Raw genomic sequence first — 16,118 nt, 5'->3', positions numbered from 1 at the left:
GCTGAACCCCGTGATCTACAGCCTAAGGAACAAAGAAGTCCAATGTGCCCTAAGGAGAGTGTTCAGCAAGGTCAGAACTGCTTTCACAAGACCAGGACACATCTCTTGGTCTCTGGCGTCCTCTGGAGCCCCAGCAGTTGGGTAGGTGCTGCACTTTGTGACTGTTCTTCTCTTAACTTTAGCCACCTATAAGTTAGATACTGGAATCAAAGCTCCTTCTCTGGGTTCCCTGTACAGTTAAAAGGGAGATGTGTGCACCTCCAGAAGGCCAGCTGGATGGCATGGCTTTAGGGCATTACCACAGGACAAGATGACTTCAGCTGGTCATGTTCTTCTCCACGGAGCACAGAAGAAGCTGAGATGAGAGCAGCCTCAGGGACAGGTGTTGGATGGATATCTCAGAGTGTGAATGCTGGGATTTGGTACCAGGGACACTCAGATACATTCTTCTGTCCTAAAGCAGCTTTTATAGGACTGGTGCCTCTTATTGACCACATTGCTCCTGCAAAAAAAGCATCAGCACATCTTTTGCAGGAGATTTACTGAAAGGAAGATCTAAAGGTCTTCTCCAGCATAAATGATTCTGTGATTTGATGCAGCCTCCTTTGCCATCATTTAAAGCCCTCAGCCTGGCTGTGTTTTCAAGCAGCATGCCAACACTCCAACACCTGCAGTGCCACCAGGCACAACCTGGCCACAGTTGACACCACGCATCTCAAAATCAGTCTCCCAAGGTGTGAATCAACTCCCATAATCTAGAGATGGCAGCTGTGCTGCTGTCTATCAGAAGAGAACTTTCTAAGACCATGGCCAGTGGTGGGAAGGGGAGGCTTTGCAGTGGTGGGCTCCGTGGTTGATGATGGACCATTGCACAGGCACGTCCTGGCTTCTCTCAGGGTGTGCTTTAGGTCTCTGTGAGTCCACCACGGTGCTTCATTCCAAGCCAACAGTGAAGGGGTGGCTGACAGGATGCAGACCCTGTGCCTGGTGGCTATAAATCTGTGTAGATCTCAGCCACGAGGCTCTCTGCTGGGATGATAGACTCCTACAGCTTGAGATGGACATCAGGCTGGGACAAAGTGCTGTGGCAAGTCATTCCAGTTGTGGTGCCCAGTGCTAAAGAGCTGAGGTGACTTTGTTTTCACTCCTTAATGAAAAAAAAAGTCAAGGATGTCTGTCTTGGGGACTATTTTTGTGGTTGCTGTCTTGGTGTAAAGGATAAAGTGACAACTTCCCTGCAGGAGCTTTGATCTTGGTGATAAATGCACATTCTCTGTATGGGACCAATGGAAATCATTTCAACTTTGTACATTCTCAGCTGTTGGGCATGTTGACTTTGGGTTCAAAAGCCAACTGCAATGACCAAAGAGCTTTTCCCTGGGGTAAAACACTCTGGATTTTCTAGAGCTCCTGTCTGGGGGGGCACAAGTAGCTGGGAGGGGACACAGCCAGGACAGTTGACCCAAACTGGCCAGAGGTGTATTCCACACTATATGGCATCACACCCAGTGTGGAAACTGGGGGGAGTGGGCCAGGGGACACCACTGCTTGGGAACTGACTGGGCGTTGGTTGGTGAGTGGTGGGCAACCACATTGTGCACCCCTTGGTTTGTATATTCTAATTATTTCCTTCTTATTATTCTCATTTTGTTATTTTTATCATGATTTTCTTAATTTTCTGTACTATTAAACTATATTCACCTCATGAGTTTTACCTTTTTTTTCAATTCTCTTCCCCCATTGGGTGGAGAGAGTGAACAAGTGGCTACGTGGTGCTTTATTTAGTTGCCAGCTGGGCTTAAAGCAGGACAGAACCCATGTAGATGTCATGCCACAGAGCTCAACGTCCTGACCTACAGCACGGCTGGGATTCAATTCCCTGAAAGCACCTTCTAAAAGCACGTGAGATGACCTGAGCTATTTTCCTGCTCCACAAAAACTCCAGGCTACTGAGAGGAGGTGAAAGATCCCAAGTCCTCTACCACCACCCAAGGGCTGTGTACCCACTGTGAGGAGATGTTCACACAGGACTTCCTCAGAATCCTCAACTCGGACAGCAGAAAACGTTTTCAAAGAAAAATCCACAACCATTTATTCCAAAATCATCAGAGAAATCACAAGACACCCATCAAGGTGGGGGAAGCAACAGTCAAAAGCATCTCAAAAGATGTGCACAGAAAACTTGCTGGAGCACCGTTGTGTTTCAGGGGTTGCTTAAAAGCTCTGCAGGGTCCCATAAATTACTGAAGAGGCAGGTTGGCATGGGGAAGGAGGGAGGACAGGGGCCATCCTCTACCTCAGCTTCCTCATAGCTTGGCCTCAGGGCCAACTATCCATCTCTGCATGGTGCTCTCCGGGAGCTGAGCCTGTTGACTTTTCAGCCAAGGCCCTGTCATGGTTCAGCTTCTTTGTGTGGAGGTGAAGCTCCAGGAGCTCCCGGGTCTCCTCTGGCAGGAATGAGGCCTCAGGAGACCAGAAGTAGATGGGGGCTGATCTGGGCTTAGGGGTTATGGGAGGCACCATCGTGTGGGTTGACGATGCATGGGGCTGCTGCACCGAGGTGGGGAATGTCCCCTCGTTGATCTGCTGGCTCTTGCTCCCTATGTGCACCCCCAGGCTCTTTCTCACATCCTCACCCAGCTCCAGCCCCGAGACAGGATGGGGATCCAGATGGTCACCAAGCCTGCCAGCTGTGGGTGGGTCTGTGGTGCTGGGTGAGCCGGTCTGGTGGCTGATGTCTCTTCTTGGCACCGAGGATGTTGGCTGTGGGAGCTCCTCAGCTTGGCTGCCAGGCTGGGTGCTATGATGGGGTTTGGGACCAAGCGACTGGGCCTCTGGTCCCTTGCAGGACCTCATCCTCGGATGAGGATGGGTGGACCTACTATGGTGCCTGTGGCCAGGGGTGGACGCTGACTCCCTCCGTTGGGTGCTCCAGGGCTGCCTCCGTGCCACTTGTCGCTGCCTCTCCCACATGGTGTCTCTGCACCTTGCACAGCTGAGGTTGTAGGAGAAGGACCAGCCCAGGGACCTGCCCTGCAGGTCCTTGAAGACCTTGGCTCTGCAGCCGCACGCTGGCGTCCTCTTGCCTGCAACACAACGTGGGGTGCAGCACCCTGAGCAGAGGCCTCGTGGCTGAGCCCAGCGCCGTGGAGAGGAGCCCAGTTCTTGCTGGGTGCTGGGCACGGGCACAGCCCAGCCCTGGGCAGCAGCTGGGGCACCAGGGCACAGCCTGCAGGGGACACCAAGGGGACTTACGTGGCTTTGCTGCCACCACTCGCAGCCTCTTTCTCAAGCGTTGGCAGCTCTGGCCATCCCCCTGTGGACACAAGCAGTAGCACAATGACCTACCCCGGGCCAGCCCACCCCAGCGCTGGTCCTGAGTGGCTTGGTACCTGCTGGTAACACTTGATGGCAAGCAGGATGGCCCAAGAGGACAACAAAACGATGATGAGGTCAAGGAGAAAGCTGCAGTCGATCATGGTGCTAAGTCCCACACGACTGCAGTGGGAGCTGTGGTCTGGTGGCACCTCTCTAGTAGCAATGTCACTGTGAGTTCACAATCCTGTTGGTGGGCACGCCTCGTTGACATCACAGCTCTGCACCACACCAGCTCTCCCCCTGGCTGTGGTACCACCTGGCAGTGCAGGGCTCCAGGGATTTGGGCATCCCTCTGCCATGCACCAGCAGCTTCCCTCAGAACTCCATCAGTTCCATAGACTGGCTGAGCGTGGCAAAGACCAACCTGGCCCAAAGCCTTCTGCTCAAGCAGGGTCACCCAGACCAGAGCCAGGTGGGTTTGGACAGCAGGAACTGTCCCACGCCACCCACCCACCATCACTCCAGGGAAGCAAAATGGTGAGAGGGTGAAGGGCTCATGGGTGCCCACCACATATGCACTGAGGAGGAGGTGTGGAGGTGGCTCTGGGAGGGATGAGGGTGAGGAGATGAGAGGGAAGGAGGAGGGCCAAAGCAATCACTGCTAGTGTCTCAATAAATCCTCTTTCTAGCCCCATCATAGTCAGCAAACTTGGAGCAGGGTCAGGCTGGAAGTGGGGCCTGGGGCAGGGGTGTCCCTAGGGCAAGGTTCTACCAGCTCCCAGCCACTGCCCTTGTCCATGCCCTCCTCCCAGCCATCTCCATGCCCTCCTCAGCTTGGTACCTCAGCATGAGTCGGGCATCCTTGCTGACATTTGGGAGGTGTCTTTTCAGGATGCCCAACTCTTGACAGCTCCAAGTGCCCTCTGGAGGAAAAGCTGTAGCTCCTTGGGGTGAGAATTTCTCTGCACAGCAATGACAGTAGAAGGTTCTCCAGTGCAGGTCTTTGTCTGGACCTGCCTCGGGTCTTTCCTGATGCCTTGAAGATGCTGCTGAGCATCCTGACCTTGTCTCTAATTGAGGCTGCACAACTCCTGGGTAGATTTTTGCCTTGCCTTGGGCATCTGCTGGGTGTAGGATGAGGATGTCCTTGGCTTTTGCCACGACAGGTCAGAGACCAGTGCCTCTAACTGGACCTGGAAGGTGAACCCCACCACTGGGTGGTCCAGGACCTTCTTCGTGTCCCTCGTAGCTGCTGCTGCACCTCCTGGGCAGGTTGTGTGCACTGCACACAGGTCATAGCACAGGAACCAGCCCAGGGACCTGCCGTGGGCAGCAAGGACCTTGGCCCCACAGCTGGGCACTCACTCGTGTGCCACACAACCAGGGGATGCAGCACCCTGTGGAGAGTGCTCCAACCCTGGAGAATGCAGCCAGAAAACATGGGAAACTTCCCTGGCTTGGGTGCCCGAGGTGGGGATCACCTCACTGAACTTCACATGTCCACTCTGGAGCTAGCACTCTCTACTTTAGGACGTGGTGGCTTCTGGGGACACTTCAGATGTACACGAGACAAATCCCTCTCGTTTTGCTCAAGAGCACTTTCCTATGTTTGTATCATGCTGGATTATTTTCCCCCAGTACTTGTTGCACTTAATTTGGGTTGTTTTCTGCAACTGGACTGGGGTGCAATGACCTTTCTCTGGAGGGAAAAAATGAACTAAATCAGAACAGCAGAATAGTTGGTAATTGCTTCTTCTGGGCATGGGATATCTGGAGACTCACAGAACACCAGGGACAGATTTCAAAGGCAGAAATGGTCCATTTTAGATCTCCAAGATGACAGGAACTGGGCAAACTGGAGCATGCCTTGTTTTCACAGGACCTGAATAAATCCCAGGGCTCTCTTAGGGTGGCAGGATGGCTCTTGTGGTAGAATAACATCCCAAACTAGCATAAACTGTGAACCAAGTTTCCAGAGGCTGTTTCCTCAACGTTCACACCTGAACACCCAGCAGAGTGTGGCTCCTGCACTCTTTCTTCACAACAGGCTTGTACCAACCTCCTGAGCCTTCGTGTGTCCAACACCCCAACCCACCATTCCACACCACAACTCAAACCATTGCAACTTGAGCCCATTTCTAAAACTTTTCAATGCTCATGTCTCCTTTTAATTGTACAGCAGGGTTTGAGAGGACACTGGAAGAGGGTGAGTGACCTTTCCAGGCTCAGATGGAGACTGCAGCTCATCACCTAAGAGCACAAGCTGGAGGAGTCAACCCTATGAGGTGCAACAAGAGGGAGTGCCAGATTCTGCAGCTGGGAGGAGGTAGTCCTGCCTACAGATTAGGTGGTGAGAGCCTGGAGAGCAGCCCTGAAGAAAGAGATCTGGGGGTTTGGGTTGATGGCAAGTTGAGTATGAATCAACAGCGTGCCCTGGCAGCCAAAAGGGCCAAATTGTGTCCTGGGGTCATCAAGCACAGCATAGCTAGCTTGAGGGAGGTGATTGTCCCACTCTACACAGCATTGATGTGGCCTCATCTCAAGTACTGGGGGCAGTTTTGGGCACCTCAGTAGAAGAAGGAGATCAAAATATTGGAGTGTGTTCAGAGGTGTGTGACCAAGATGGTGAAAGGTCTTGAAGGCAAGACTTGTGAGGAGTGGCTGAAGACTCTTGGAGAAGGTTGAGGGGTGAGCTCAGCATGGTCTACAAGTTCCTCCAGGAGGGCAGTGGAGCAGGGGCTGATCTCCTCTCCCTGGTCCCCAGTGGCAGGACACGAGGAGATGAGATGAAGTTGTGTCAGGGGAAGTTCAGATGGGATATTAGGAAAAGGTTCTTCACTGAGAGGGTGGTCAGTCAGTGGAACAGGCTCCCCAGGGAAGTGGTCACAGCACCAAGCCTGTCGGGGTTCAAGGAGCATCTGGATGATGCTCTTAGTCATTCACTGTGGCAGGTGCACCTCCCATGACAGCACTAGAAACTTCTTCACCGTTGGGCACTCCCTGGTGACTGCTGTCAGGGGCACACCTCAGTCAGCAGCTGAGGCCCTTCAGCAGATGGCCAAGGCCTTCAGCCAATGAGGCTCCTCAGCCAGAAGAAGTTTCTAACGAGCTACCATCTGTGACTACGAGCCCCAATCAGACATGGGTATAAATGAAGTTCTGCTGGGGCCTGTTGGGAGTTCTCCTTGGGGCAGCAGGTCTATGACATGAGGTCTTCTCCATGGCAAGGGGCACCTACCAAGGATACTCGAGGCTGAGTGTATTTAACTGGTGAGTGGATGTGGGCTATGGATCCTCCTCCTCTGAACATTAGAAACTTTTAGGTGACTCTTGTTGTAGTACTACTTCTACCCCAGAGATTATCCTCTCCTAAAAAAGAGCAGTTTCCACCAGAGAGACTTCTTCTGGGGCAGCTTAGCAGCTATTTCTTCTCTTCCCAAACAGCAAAGTCTTAATTATTCCCTCTCTTTCTTCAGGTCCCTTTATGTCCTCAAAACTTGAATGCATTTTCCCCTTCAGCCTCTCTTCCATAGCAGTTTGCAGCCTTCTGTCTTTATTTCTTGGACTTTTTTTGTTGTCTTTGTCTTTAATCTTTAATTTGTCCTTAATTACTAGTTTTCTACTGCCACAGCCATCATTCAGCAAAACCAAAGAGCAGCAGATACAGGTGAGCTTAACAGATGAGTTCCTTGGGCATCTGTGTGACTTAGAGGCTGTGATTTTCTGTCAAATATTTGGACAAAAAGCAGGAGCCAGTTTTGTCCTTCCTTGATGTCACTGCTCATGGGGTCACCTAAAGCCTCCCTGCTGATGTTAGCAGGAGACCTTGGCCTCATCACCCTGACCAGGGTCAGCCCCTGGCCTCACACCCCCATGTACTTGTTCCTCAGTAACTTCTTCTTAGCCATTTGCTGCTCCTCCACCATCAGCCCCAAAATGCTGCTGGACCTTCCAACAAACCCCAAAGTCATTTCTTTTGCTGGGTGCAGCTTTATTTCTGTGCTGGTTTTGCTACAGCTGAGGTTCTCCTGCTGGCTGCTATGGCTGCCATGTGGCCATCTCCAAACCCCTGCTCTGTGAGGTTGTCATGTCTCCTGGCCTCTGCAAGAGCCTGGTTGCTGGGTCCTACCTTGTAGGGCTGCTGAATGCCATAGTGAACACAAGTGCCCTGCTCCAGCTCTCTTTCTGTGGTCCCTTGGTCATCAACAGCTACTACTGGGATGGGCAACCACTCTTTGTGGTGGCCTCCACCACCAGGTGCCTCAATGAGGGTTCAGTGTTGGTGTTTATAGGTTTTAAGGTGATGGCCACCATCCTCCAGCTGCATTGTGGTGGCCATAGGCAGGATGGGCTCTGCTGCAGGCATTTTCTACCTGTATCTTGCTCTTAATCACAGGCAACCCAGCTCATCAAACTCATTGGAGAGCAAGAAAACCACAGCCATCTTCTACACCATTGTAGTCCCTGTGCTGAACCCCATGATTTGCAGCCTCAGAAACCAGGAGGTGAAGCATTCCCTGAGAACTTTTATCAGGAGGAAAATTGGACTTTTGAAAGGCAGTCTTATGTTATATTATTTTCCTTTTATCTCTCTAAGGAGAAGGTTCATGTAGGTCACTCAGACTTGCCTTCAAAACTATTTGACACCTCGTATGGTGCAGCTGAAAAACAAAGTCTGCTCTTAGATTGTGCCCATGAACAGTTCCATCTGTCTTGTCTCTAGTAAAAACTCCTTGCCCAGCTACTTTACCTCCCATGGAATAATCATGGAATTGTTTAGGTTGGAAAAGACCTTTTAAGATCATCAAGTCCAACCATTAACTGAACTCTACCAAGTCCACTGATCCATGTCCCTCAGCACCACATCTACAAAGCTTCCAAACAAATCTGGGGGTGGTGATTCAACCCCTTCCCTGGGCAGCCTGGTCCAGGGCTTGACAACCCTTTCAGTGAAGGGAAAGTTGTTGTTCCTTATGTAAACCTCTCCTGGTGCAACTTGAGGCCATTTCCTCTTGTCCTACCACTTGTGAGAAGAGAATGGCTCCTTTCAGGGAGCTGTAGAAATAATCACGAGGACAGTGTGTAAAAGAAGGTAAATCCATAAGACAGAGATGGTGACAATCTTCACACAGACTCACAGGATGGTGGAAGTTTGACGGGACCTCTGGAGATGACCATCTACTCAAAGACAGGTCAACTAAAGAGGCTGCCAAGCCATGTGTCTACTTTGAGTATCTTTAAGGATAGAAACTCTACAATCTTTCTGGGTTTTCAGTGCTTGGTCACCTTCATGGGAACAAAGCTACTTCTGTTTAAATGGATTTCCCTGTATTTCAGTTTGTCTTCTCACTGGGCACCATGGAGAAGAGTTTGGTTCTTCTGCCAACCAGAAGTTATTGGCTGGGGCAGCTGCTCTCTCAGCTGCTGGTGGTGTGATGCACGGATCTGTCATCCTTCAGACTCCAGGGGTAACTTCTGTACCCAGTGGAGGACTGGAAGGGTGCATGCCAATGACCAGGGTCATTGACTTGAGGGTTTGGAGCAGTTGTGACAAACTAAACTGTGTCAGAAGTGTTCATGGGCTTTAACAAAGAGGAAAGTTTCCTTCTCAGTGTCTGTGAAGTTGTCCCCGGGGGCTTGTTAGGAAGAGTGAGGTAGTTTTACTATGAACTTTCTAAGAAGGTTTCAAGATCATTAGAGGCTTCTTCTTGGTGCCCAGAAGGGCTTGTTAAGCTGATGACTCTTGGATGGCTGGTCCCCAGGAGAGTTCCTTGTTTTGGGAAGGGGAGAAGCTCAGCTTGTGATGGAAATAGATTTAATGACTTAGCTGGAGTCTGCTGAGAGGCTTCCAGGGGGACATGCTATGACCATGGCCTCCACCTACTGCTAGACAGGGCTTCCTAGTCTGGTTAAAGGTGAAGAAACCTCTTCCTCTACCTCCATGTACAGTTCCCATGCATTTGTTTGCCTTTGCTTATCAGATGCTTTATCTTTGCCCCATCTTCTGTGTCTTTTGCTCATGAGAAGAATATTTTAAGAGTCCTTTAGGTGTGGTGGGAGCCTGGGTTGGTCTAGGAAAAGGCTGGTGTCTGGCTCTGGCTATGCCTCCCCTTTTCTGGCTTCCTCTGCACTGAATATCTTTGTATTTACCCACCAAAGGCTTCATCTGTCCAAGGGCTCACTTCCATTGTCTCAAGACACGCTGCAGGAGATGCAGACTTCTCCAGTGCATAGCCCACCAGGTCCAAGCTCGATTCTGGGCTTGCTCAGTTGACATAATTCAGGGTTAACTCATGGTCCAGGTAGGTGGCTGGAGGGTTGTGGTCTGGGATGGTTCTGAGCACCAGGGGTATCTGCCAGTGTCGTGGGTCTGTGCTGGGACTCTGAAGAACGAGTCGTTCACCCAAGTGCCAACAGCTCCTTTCCCAGCAAGGACCTGTGCCAGATGCCTGGCCACCCTCAAAGGTGGCCTACAGCAGTAGGGGCAGACATCTGGCACGTGATCTTCCCACTGGGGACAGCCATCTGCCCAAAAAACCCAAGCAATGAGTTTGTCCTCCTATCTTTTATACCTTACATGGCATAAGAGTAGGGGAGTGGTTGAAGATGGGACACTAAATCATCTTTGTCCTTCCCCTGCCCTTGCTAGGGAGGCAAGAACCACAGCTGGGGCCATGGGAGCTACAGAAAAGCCCAGACCTGTCTCTTTGGGGTGGGTTTTTGGGCTCAGACCCATGAATGCCACCTCCAGATGTTGGTGTTTGACAGCAGTGTAAAGAGCCAGGGCTGAAACTATCACCTAGCATGGTCCTTCCCTTTGTGGGGTGGGTGCAAGCACACTCCTGGTGTGCAGGATGCTGGCTAATGTGTGGTCTTTATTCATTTATTGCATTTTCCACACTGCAACCTTCTTATCACTTCCCATACACTTGACTGAATTGTCCTGATACCTCCCTCAGGTGCTTCTTCTAGTGATGACTGTTTGAGAGAAGGGAAAGGGGACAAGGCTGGAGGATATTTCTTAGAGTAGAACAGTTTGGACCACAAAATTAAAAGGGAAAGGCAAGATTGTGGCTTGAAACATGCTCTGTCTGCTTTGACTGTATGTCTTGGATGTCGTAGGGTTTTGTTCTTGCTTTCTTTTCAAGTGTTGGTTTATTTGGACTTTGAAGTCCACTAGGAAAGGACTTTCTGTGGGTTTCTCTAAAAATATGGCTATATAAAGAAAGCTGATGAGTCTGTGGAGGGGTGTTCTGCCTCTGTGGTCAGTGGGGGATTCAGATATGAATTTGGAACTACAGTGGCATCCAACAGCATCCACTTTTTGGCTATAATGTCACTGAGTAACAAAATAAATCCATACCACAGAAAGGAGGATGTCCAGTTGTCCATGACTGAGAAAACCAGTAGGTGGGGAGCAAAACCACCCTCATTGCATGAATGTGAGTACAAAGAACATCCTTAGAAAGGTCATTTTAATTGTTAGAAAGTTCAGGAGGTCTCAAATACTCTTCATCTTCCCTGGGGTACTTCAAACCTAAGGATCTGTCTTTGAGTTACAGAAAGAAACCCTTTCTCTGATATTTATGGTTATACCCAACTCAAATCAGGGAAGAAAATAATCCATTGTCAGCTGCCCACATCAGCAAAATCAAAGGATCTTGGCCCATGAGGACAAGTGGTGACCTGGCAGTGCTGGGGGAATGGTTGGACTCAATGATCTTGAAGGTCTCTTCCAACCAGAATGATTCTATGAGTCAGACTGAAATGCAGGAGGAGTTAAGAGAGGCAGAACTTGGTTACAGAAGAAACAAAGCGGGTTATAACAACAGGACTGAGAAAATGCTCCTGGGGCAAGGGGATGTGTATTAGTTGCCATCAACTGCAGCCTCTGCTGGAGAAGCTGGTGGGTTTGTTTGCCAACCAACACAACAGACACTGAGAAACTTTCAGGTCTGAAGAGACATCACAGGAGGAACAGAACTGAGATGTTTGTACACACTGAAATGAATTATGAACCTTTCAGAAGGAAAATGTGTTTTAAGCTTTACATAAAGCACTTAATTTTTTTCACAGCTCTTGAACATTTTTATCATATTTCTTTTTCTTTTCTTTCCTGCCCTCACGCCATTGGCATTGTCCACTTCGAATTTAAATGAATTCCCAGAGTGAGGCAGGTTGAAGTCACATTGTCTTTATTTAGCCTCTGGGTTTTAGGCCACATCCCAAATGTTATTTAGAAAGTTATTTATGTGCAAGATCTCTTTTATTTAGGTGGTGTTGAATTTACAATTTCATCTCAGTCTCCATAAAAATAAGTCTAGGGCACTTGCAGGTAGAGAAATCATCACAGTTGAGTTTTGCTTCAACTCAGAACTAAACTCAACACTCCAAATCCCTGCAGAGCCTTTAAATAAACAAGGATTTGGGTCTTTTCATTGCCCTCCTCAGGGCACGCTTCATCTCCTCGTTCCTGAGGCTGTAGATGAGGGGGTTCAGCATGGGGGCTACGACGGTGTAAAACAGTGCGACCACTTTGTCCCTGTCCTGTGGAGGCCTCGATGAAGGGTTCATGTATATGCAGATGCCTGTCCCATAGTAGATGGTCACCACCATCAGGTGGGACCCACAGGTGGAGAGGGCTTTGTGCTGCCCACGTGCAGATGGGATCTTCAAGATGGCCGAGAGGATACGGGCGTAGGAGGTGATGATGAGGAGAAAGGGGATGAAGAGGATGAGGATGCTGAAGATGAAGATGACCAGCTTTGTGAGGGTGGTGTCAGCGCAGGCCAAGGCCAGCACCGCTTGCACTTCGCAGTAGTAATGCTTCAAGAGGTTGTGTTGGCAGAAGGGCAGCTGCCAGGTGAGGCTGCTGATGACCGTGGAGCTCAGCAGGCTGCTGGCCCAGGAAGCCACCACCATGTGCATGCAAAGCTTCCTGTTCATGATGGTGGCGTAGAGCAAGGGGCGACATATCGCCACGTATCGATCGTAGGCCATGGCCCCCAGCAGGACACACTCTGTAATGCCAAAAGCCAGAGAGAAATACATCTGAGCAGCACACCGAAAGAAGGAGATGGTCCTCTTCTTGGTCAAGAGGTTCACCAGCATCTGGGGGACGTAGCTGGAGATGTAGCAGATGTCTACCAAGGACAGGTTGGCGAGGAAAAAGTACATGGGCGACTGCAAGTGGCAGTCAGCTCTGATCAAGGCCATGATCAGGATGTTCCCAACCATTGTGAGCAGATAAAACACCAGGAACACCATGAAAAGAACAGTCTGTGTCCTCAGCTGGGAGGAGAGGCCTTGAAGGATGAATTCTGTCACGACGCTTTGGTTTTGCCTCGCCATTGCTTAGCTGTCAAGATAAGAGATGGTGACAAAGTCAACTCGAATCTCTGGCAAGATTCTGGCATGTATCTGTCAGAAAATCATGGACCAGGCACCACGTGCAACCATTGTATATTATCTACTCTGGTAACCAGATAAATGAGGAAAAGTTGAGAATTTTCTCATAGTACATTTAGCTAAACCCCTGATCATGCTGGTTGTGGTCTAAACACACAGAAAAAATGTGTTATAATAATTTAGATTATTAAATAGAATAATTTAACAGAACAATGCCTAATTGATGCACATTTTAATGCCCAACAGTGTTATTATCCTCTCTAGAAAATCAAAATTCAATGTTCAAACAAAAGATTGTGTTAAAATCCCAGTCCTCAATATCCTCTGTTAACGTGGGATGGACTTCTGGAGTGAAACAGTCCTTTAGACACTCAAATTATGAAAAAACTATTCTTTTGGTCAAATATCCATAGACCTGTATCCTTCTCCAGCAATAAAGCCAAAATTGAGCACACAGACCACACCTAATGAAGGAAACATGTCCAACCACTTCAGTATCTAGGATCTAGTGATGGCAGTCTCCTCATTGTAGCTCCTCATCTGTCTTTATGCTGTATTTTGAAGATGTTTTAAGGCTTTACTGGATATTTGCTATATTTTCAAGCAGTATATGGTCACAGCTGCTGGATCCTGAGTCTGCAGGCAGCAAAAGGAGAGGAGCAGAATGCCAACATTAATACTGCTGTGGAAGACACTCATAAATCAGAGAAACACAGAATACCAGCTTGGAAGGGACCTGAAGGATCATCTGGTCCAACCTTTCATGGCAAAAGCACGATTAAGAATGTCACTTGATCCACTGTAGGGGATGTGAGACATCTGAAGGCGGCTGTCACGTTTGATGGAGGCATTTTGGAGGGTTTAGGCTCTTCTGGAATGAAAACTGGACAAATGACAGGTCACACGAGGAGATCTCAAGTGGTACCAGACTACTCCAGCTGGACAAATTCTTTGGATGCCTGGTTGATACAGTCAATGGACTCTAAAGGGCAATCCAGATGACCAGCTAGTAGGTGATAACTTTACCTCAACTTCTCAGCTGTTCCTGAGAACCTGAGTAGCTTTCTGGACCTCGGCACCTGGTCCATCCCTCACTCATGACAGAAATATAGATGTGTAACTTACATACAAATGTTCGTAGGCATCTTAACCTGAAACTGAATCCTGTGCTTCCAAGACCAAGCAGATTCTCACAACCTGAATTAGCAAGGATGCAGTCGAGGGAGAGTATTGGGACAAGCCCACATGAGAGAAGAGCTGCAGAAGACTTGTATCAACTGGATCCCCAAGCTTTTCACTGGCATCTCTGCAAACGTGGCCATCAGCTCATACCTAAACTTCAGCGAGCTGGGTCTGACCCCTGATGTTCAAAGAGATTAATTCAATTCTTCTTTAACCCTTCAATTCTTATTCAATCCTTATTCAACTTCTAGACTAGGTGGACTCGATCATTTATGATGTCAGCTCTAAGAACCTGAACCATATGAAATTCAGGATCTTTCTGAAGGTGGGTGGAGAACTCAGCAGCCACCTTTCTCTTCATTTAAGCACATACATGCACAAACATTTTAAAGGAACCTGAACCATATGAAATTCAGGATCTTTCTGAAGGTGGGTGGAGAACTCAGCAGCCACCTTTCATTTAAGCACATACATGCACGAATATTTTAAAGCCTGTGCCAACATAAACACCTGCATGCAACTTCTGGTTCCATCCAGGCATTTCTAATTTACATAACTAGGCAAAGAACAATTAAACTCTGCCTTCACTAAACCAGTTGTGGTCGTGTTTTTGATGACTATCTTACCACATCAAAAAACATCCTCCAGGAGCTGAAAACTTTCAGCCTCCAGGAGAAAGAAATCACTCTAGAAATCCTATAAACAGCTAGAATGGGATTTTCTAAATGGGATTTAGTTTTCTAAATGCTTTGGGGTATTCAAGACCAAGTGGTTCAGGAGAAGTTCCATGGGCTTTTGAGATCTGTGCCCCTGGACCTCTTACCTGCTTCTGAAACTCCTTTCCTCGTATTGCTGACCTCATCAGACAGCACAAGCTCTGAACTTCACATCTTTTGATTCCAAAGCAATTGGAAGGATGAGTAGTTCTGGTTTTATAGGCAAAAATAAGGACTTTGCTCAGGGTTGAAGGAGGTTTCTCAGAGCACCCATCTTATCATGGCCTGTCTGGCAGCAGGGACAAACGTTCCTTAGACCTGTGTGAGTTCTCATCTAGAGCAAAATAACTCCAAATCCTCCTGACCCAGCTCTGTCCAGGAGCTGTAAAATTAAAAGAACAGGTTTTTTTTCTGTACCTGAAAATGCTGAATCTGCAAGAAGGTCCAAACTCCTCCAGTAAGGGAATACTGAGACCAGAACACACAGAATAAAATCACAGACAACATCCCCAGCCTGAAGAAACGTTTGATGTTTGCAGGTGGAGCTGCTTGGACCTTCACAAAGATTGAACTCCTTCAAAGGGACAGCAAAAGAGGTGGAAGAATGGAAATCACTTTTCAAAATTGCCCTTTTGGGACCCTAGAACTCATTCTAAATGCCAAAGGGAATTGATCCCAGAGGTAACATCACAATTACTTCTGGGAAGCACCAGCCCAAGTAGACTTTGAAGTATTTAAGCCATAAACAATTGTAGCTGTAGTAAAAGTTATTAAAATTGCCTGTTCTCTGCTCCAGGCTTGGTGAACTGCATGTTACACTTTAGATCTTCAGAGACCAACTGTTTTGATGGATTTGTGGAGTTTTTAGAGGGTTGTCTAAAGATGGAATATTATCTAGTTACCTCTATTTCAAGCCAAATTGCTTCTGTGTTAGGGTAAAACACCCATTTATTCCAATTTTGGTCTGAAGACATCAGGAGATGCAGAATCTGATGCATCTCATAAGGTGAAGTCCTCCTCAGTTATCACAAAGTTAATTATCTAGGTCTAAACTACTAATTTTCTGTATCTTGGAAATATGGGAAAAGGAAATGATGCTTCCTCACTACCCAGCTCAGAGGAACCAGCACTTCTAGGGAGAGATTGATCTTTGTTTGGGAAGAGGAGGACAAATATTGGGTCAGATGTCTTGCCAAAGGCAGTGGGGTGGGAAGGCAGTGGTGGAACAGTCTTATAGTCTCCCCTAGTATCAGGTATTAATTTCTTTCCCATCTGCCTGGATCCGTGATGGACACGTCAAGAAGTCAGAAGATCTTCTGAGGGAACTGCACAGGATTCAGCCAGTTGTTTTTTGGGCCTATTTTGGTGTTTTGTTTCAGTGTGAACTGCAGAAATCCAGGTTTGTTTCATGATACATTTCTGATGAGGTGTCAGTGCTGGAGGAGGTGGGTGCCAAAGGTTCACTCAAACTTTTTGTAATGGTTTGAAACCTGC

General features: G+C 48.4%; 2 protein-coding genes across 2 annotated transcripts in view; one reads left to right on the top strand and one right to left on the bottom strand.

The window, feature by feature from the left end:
• The window catches only part of LOC103780410 (olfactory receptor 5F1-like), an 8,790-nt gene extending 859 nt beyond the window's left edge, over window positions 1-7,931 (top strand). The window contains 2 exon segments of the mRNA XM_008948080.1: window positions 1-141; window positions 7,715-7,931. The exon segment at window positions 1-141 is cut by the window's left edge and continues 23 nt beyond it. Coding sequence (XP_008946328.1) covers window positions 1-141; window positions 7,715-7,931 — 358 coding nt within the window.
• A 3,796-nt stretch (window positions 7,932-11,727) lies between these two features.
• LOC103780407 (olfactory receptor 2D3-like) lies at window positions 11,728-12,669 on the bottom strand. Its single transcript, XM_008948078.1, has one exon. It carries the CDS (start codon window positions 12,667-12,669, stop codon window positions 11,728-11,730), a length of 942 nt encoding a protein of 313 aa, XP_008946326.1.
• Window positions 12,670-16,118: the final 3,449 nt, after the last annotated feature.

The sequence above is a fragment of the Merops nubicus genome, unplaced genomic scaffold, assembly GCF_000691845.1.
Source record: "Merops nubicus isolate BGI_N331 unplaced genomic scaffold, ASM69184v1 scaffold7879, whole genome shotgun sequence".
In the NCBI taxonomy this organism is placed as follows: Eukaryota; Metazoa; Chordata; class Aves; order Coraciiformes; family Meropidae; genus Merops; species Merops nubicus.
This window is presented reverse-complemented; position numbering and strand designations above follow the sequence as displayed.

What these genes read in the sequence shown, in the direction of transcription:
- LOC103780407 (XM_008948078.1), bottom strand. Translation starts at nt 12,669, where the DNA reads ATGGCGAGGCAAAACCAAAGCGTCGTGACAGAATTCATCCTTCAAGGC.